Raw genomic sequence first — 5,522 nt, 5'->3', positions numbered from 1 at the left:
GATTCCGAAGCGTCGGTTCAACCGGTGCTGAAGAGAAGTTGAAGTCCACCAAAACATGCTCTCTGGAACAAAGAACTTCCATTGCACCGGTGCTTATTTTTTGACCATCGGTTCAACCGGTGCTAGACTTGATTTCTGTCTTCATCCAGAGAAGATAGACCGACAGGGCATCGGTCCTTCCGCCAAGCATCGGATGCTCCGATGCTAGGGGCACCGGTTCAACCGGTGCTGCTGTTTTTCATTGTTTTCAGCTGAATTGACTTGGATTTCAAACTAACTTCGATTGTTTCTTCTTCCAAGTGTTGTGTTAACTTCTACTGACCATCTTGAGCTGTTTTTGAGCGAGTGTGCAAGATTTCTAAGGCCAACTCAATTTTGATCAAGCTACTAACTCATGAACCCCTCTTAATAGTACGGTCAAGAACTAAAACTATAAACCCTATCTAAATCAAGTGTCCTTCATCTCCTTGTGACACTTGAGACTATAAAGGTCCTTAATCTTTGAAATTGAGTTCTTGGCACGCATGATTGTTCCGAATTGAGGGGTCTCTTTTCACATTTCATATGAGACGAAATTAGACAATAATTTTTCCTTCAAAACACACGTTAGTCGCATATGGTTGTCATTAATCACCGAAACTTACCATTTACATCTATCGGCCTAGATGCACTTCACTACAGATGAAGCATTTTTTTGGAACATGGTAATATGACATACCCCCCTACTTCTTTCTCTGTTTAGCCCTCTATGAAGCTGAACTGATGATAAAAGGATGGTGTGCTTTATCCATTTTGTTCTAAGTGGTCATGTGTGATTGCCATTGAAAACTAATGTTGTATTCCAACAGCTTATCCTCAATTTGTTCATTGTTGTGTGCTTTCTTTTTAAGGGAAATATCTCAGAGAAATTGGATGTCAACTTCAATGAGCGAGTACAATTGGTGAGCAAAATTTCCATTTTGCTTCTGCAGGTAACACTGAGGCTTACATTATTATTCTGAACAAATTGCATTAGTGACATTGCAAAGTGCTTCTGCAAGATATATGCATTTCTTTGCAATTATGATAGCACTTTAGAATTTGCATGTTCTTGTAGGTCAAAGCAGTTGGAGAAGAAATGGAATAGGATTTCTTGGACTTGCCTTTTAGATGAAATGGGCATCAAGTGATATGTTGTCTTATTTTTGTTTCTTCACAAGATAAATGCAGATTTGTATGAGTTCAATAGATTATGACTATATTTGTAATGAATATAGTGGATACATGTGAATTTGTGATGTAAAGAATGGATAAAACATGTTTATATGTGATGTATATTAATGTATATGTCGCCCTTCTTTTTCTTTTTGTTTTGTTTCTTAATTCATCATAGGAGACGCTAGTTAATATTCCGCATCTTCTATCTGAAGTCATAGGAGATGCAAGTTAACAACCCACGTCTCCTATGCAAGGGTCATTGGAGACGCGGGTTGTAAAAACGCAACTCCAATAACCCTTCTCATAGGAGACGCAGGTTAACCGCGTCTCCTATGACTTCACATCAGAGACGTAAATTTGGAGACGCAAAAAATCGCGTCTCCTATATGAGTTAACCCGCATCTCCTATAAGACATTCTTACATAGTAGGGGATGTGCATCTACTGCAATCACCTCAATGTAATTCCTCCATAATAATAAATAAACTTTGTTGCGTAGTAGCTAGATGTTGCATGAAATATGATGTAATGTTGCCGTAGAAAATTTCCAACTGTGTGTGTCCATATATATATATATATATAAGTGTTGATTATTTATGATGTTAGAACTGTTATTTATGTTGCGATGGACCGCCCGATGAAAAAAATCTGACCGGACGTCCGAGCGCTAGCAGTGCCAATGTTTTGTTTGAGGAAACTCAATGTTGTCATGTCACAAGCTGGTGCCAGATCAGCATAATTTGTTTCTCTTAAATAAACTACTAAGACAAAAAAGCAAGACATCAGCAGTTAACAAATTTCCTATGAATTAATTCAGAACCCGGGTTTCCTTTACATTTACAACACGTATGCACAGCACCACTTGACATAGTACAGATAGTATGCTTAAGCGCAACACTACAACATTGTCAGCTATGTGCCTGCTTCAAGGCATCCCTAAACCCAATGCTAAGGTTGTACTGGTGGCCTTTCTTGCCAAAGCCGCCAGTCGATTTCTGCATCATCGCAACAAACTCATTGTAATCTATGCGCCCATCCTGCAGAGGAAGATCGAAACAAATTCATCATCGCATCATGCGCGCTTAATAGAGATTTTTGAGGATCAGTTATGAATAATCATACGTTGTCTTGATCCACTTCGCCGATCATGTCTTCAAGCCGGACATCTTCTATGCCGAACTCGTCGCACGCTTGCTGCAGCTCATCAGCCGTGATGTATCCACTGCCATCTTTGTCGAAGTACTGGAAGGCGGCAAAAAGATGGTCCTCCTTCTCAACTTTGTTGAGGTGCAGCGTGGCTGCTATGAACTCTCCGTAATCTATGGTGCCACTGTTGTCGATGTCAGCCTGCGAGAATACCGGTCAGAAAAACAGGGGCTATTTCCCATATATATACATGCCTACTGAAAGAAGAAAAGCAGGAGAGCAAACTTACAGCCTGCATGAGCTGATATATCTCCGACTCCTTCATGTTGGCACCAACCCTCTCAAGTCCGGCCTTGAGCTCCTCGAAGTTGATCTGCCCGCTGTTGTCGGTGTCCATCATCTTGAACATCTCCTTGAGCCCCGCGATCTCCTCCTCCGACAGGTTCTCGGCGATCACCTGCACCAACATTATTCAAGATCAAATTCAATGTCATGTCATCAAACATCCTTCAATTTTGACATTCACACAACAGGAAATAAAGAAACAGCAAGGTCACCCTGAGGGCCATCTTCTTGAGCTTGTTCATGGCCGAGAACTGCTTCAGCCGTGAGAGCACCGCCGAGTCCAGCGGCTTGTCCGGCACCGAGCCGATGGTCTGCAGCCACGGGTGACCTGCGATCGAGCAGGAGGATGCCGGTGGAGGAGCTCGATCAGCCATGGAGCGCGCACCAGCACAGCAGGCAGCAAGCAACACAATGGTAGATTGGTGGCAGTAGTAGTACTCACAGAGGACTTGGTGCGCGGTGAGGCGCTTCTTGGGGTCCCTGATGAGCACCCTCCGCAGCAGGTCCTTGGCGTTGTCCGAGACGCTGGGCCACGGGTCGGAGTCGAAGTCCAGCGAGCCGTGCAGCACCTGCTCGAAGATGCCCTGCTCCGTCTCCGCCCAGAAGGGCGGCACGCCGCAGAGCAGGATGTAGATGATCACGCCGGCGCTCCACACGTCCGCCTCCTGCCCGTAGTGCTTCTTCAGCACCTCCGGCGCTACGTAGTACGGGCTCCCGACCACGTCCATGAACTCCTCGCCTGCAACATATATATAAATATATATACATATATAGTATACATATACATATATATATATATATATAAATATATAGTATATATGTATGTAATGCATGCACCACACCACCAAGCTAGCTAGTAGCTACCTGGTCGGAAGAACATGGAGAGGCCGAAGTCGATGGTCTTGAGCGGCGACTCCTCGTCGTTGCCGACGAAGAGGAAGTTCTCGGGCTTGAGGTCGCGGTGCATGACCCCGAGCGAGTGGCACGACTCCACGACGGCGACGATGACCTTGGCCAGCTCCGCCGCCTGCCGCTCCGTGTAGTGCCCCCGCCGCACGATGCGGTCGAAGAGCTCGCCGCCGGCGCAGAGCTCCATGACGACGTGCACCGCGACGGCGTCCTCGTACGCGCCGCGGATGGCAATGATGTTGGGGTGCCCCGCCAGGTGGTGCATGATCTGGATCTCCCGCCGCACGTCCTCCACGTCCTCGTCGGTGATCAGCTTCCGCTTGGCGATGGACTTGCACGCGTACTCCCGCCCCGTGCCCTTGTCCACGCACAGGTACGTCGTGCCGAACTGGCCCTGCCCGAGCTTCCGCCCCAGGCTGTACTTGTCCTTGAGGTTCTCGGTCTTGCGCCGGAGCACCGACTCCACCTGCAGCCCGGCGCTGGAGATGCGCTTGATGTGCGCCGCCTTCTTCCGCGACTGCTGCCGGCCCTGCGGCTGCGCGGCAGGTTGTTGTGCTTGTGACGCCTGCGGCGGCGGCGGTGACGGGTCGGGTTCGCTGGGCGGCGGCGTCGGCTGCGGCTGGGGAAGCGGCGCCGGTGCCGGCTCGGAGATGACGATGGGGGCCGGAGCGGCGGTCGGCGCGGCCGGCGGGGGCGGGGATGGCTTGGCGTCGGACTCGCTGGGCTGGACCTGGACGACGGGGATGGAGCGGGAGGTGGTGGTGGGGTTGGAGGGCGTGCCGGTGGAGCGGGAGCGTGCGGGCCAGAGCGAGAAGTGGCCGAAGAAGCGGTTCTTGGAGAAGCGGTTGCCGACGCAGACGTTGCCCATCGGGCGGGCCGCGGCGGCGACGGCGATCAGAGCCTACTGCGGGTGCTGCCTCCCCTCCTCCCGTGCTTCGTCCTCCGCGGCGGCGGCAGGCGCATGGCACTGCAGCGGCGGAACGGGGCGCGTTCCGCCGGGAGACGATCGGAGGTGGGGATTGGGTGGTGGTCGTGGTTTGTCCGAAGGGATAGGACACGATTGAGAAGCGAAATGAGGAGCTAAAAATGGCGTGCATGCCAAGGGAGAGCCCAGGGGAGGAAGAAACTTAACAGGTGAAACAGACAGAGTGGCGGCAGCTCAAGAGCCTCTAATTTTGGAAGAATGGAGGGAAAACAAGGGGAGGGCGCTCTCATGCAACTGTTGGCCGGAAGCCCGGAACACAACGACACGCTTGTTTATCTAACTAAATCATAACTCTCGCCAGCATACACATTGTAAGGCCAATCCTAATAGGTAGTTTGATTATGTTGTTTCCAAGATTGCTTTATAAAAAAACACAAATGAAACTATCGATGAAACTCACTCCACACTGCACTGTTTCGCGTTTGCTATTTTATGGGCTCTCATCACATTTAATTCTAAAACTCATCAAGAATTGGTAACAATACATTTTATCTATCTCTTTATTAATCCATTGCCACATCATCTAAAATAATAACACTAACACCGTATTTAATATGCACGAAAACCGCCCACACACACTTGGATCTACTATATATGAAACCTTGTTCAATTAATCCTCTCCCCAGGGAATTAGAGCGGATCAGTACTAGAAACTGCCTGTGTTGCCGAGTGCATTCTATCAGGCTCTCGACAAACAACTTGTTTATGCTTAGTGCATCCCAAAAACCTCTCGTCAAACAAAATACAATCGGCAACAGCTTGTTTCCAAGCTTAAATCTTTTCTCACACATGCAAATCTTTTGCTTTGTGCAGAAACGGTCGACGGCATCGAATGATGGGCCTCATGACCCAGATTTGTCGTTGTCGCTGTGGCAGCAGTGGCTAAATCAGCGAGTACTCGTGGACTTGCTTGTACGGAGTTATATGGACTTGCATGGACT

General features: G+C 48.7%; 1 protein-coding gene across 1 annotated transcript; it reads right to left on the bottom strand.

The window, feature by feature from the left end:
• Positions 1-2,104: 2,104 nt before the first annotated feature.
• LOC120663358 (calcium-dependent protein kinase 27-like) lies at positions 2,105-4,464 on the bottom strand. Its single transcript, XM_039942157.1, has 6 exons — positions 3,552-4,464; positions 3,130-3,426; positions 2,900-3,015; positions 2,632-2,799; positions 2,319-2,543; positions 2,105-2,233 (listed from the first exon to the last, which is right to left on the bottom strand). The coding sequence occupies exons 1-6, from the start codon at positions 4,462-4,464 to the stop codon at positions 2,105-2,107; spliced, it is 1,848 nt and encodes a 615-aa protein (XP_039798091.1).
• Positions 4,465-5,522: the final 1,058 nt, after the last annotated feature.

The sequence above is a fragment of the Panicum virgatum genome, chromosome 3N, assembly GCF_016808335.1.
Source record: "Panicum virgatum strain AP13 chromosome 3N, P.virgatum_v5, whole genome shotgun sequence".
Classification (NCBI taxonomy): Eukaryota; Viridiplantae; Streptophyta; class Magnoliopsida; order Poales; family Poaceae; genus Panicum; species Panicum virgatum.
This window is presented reverse-complemented; position numbering and strand designations above follow the sequence as displayed.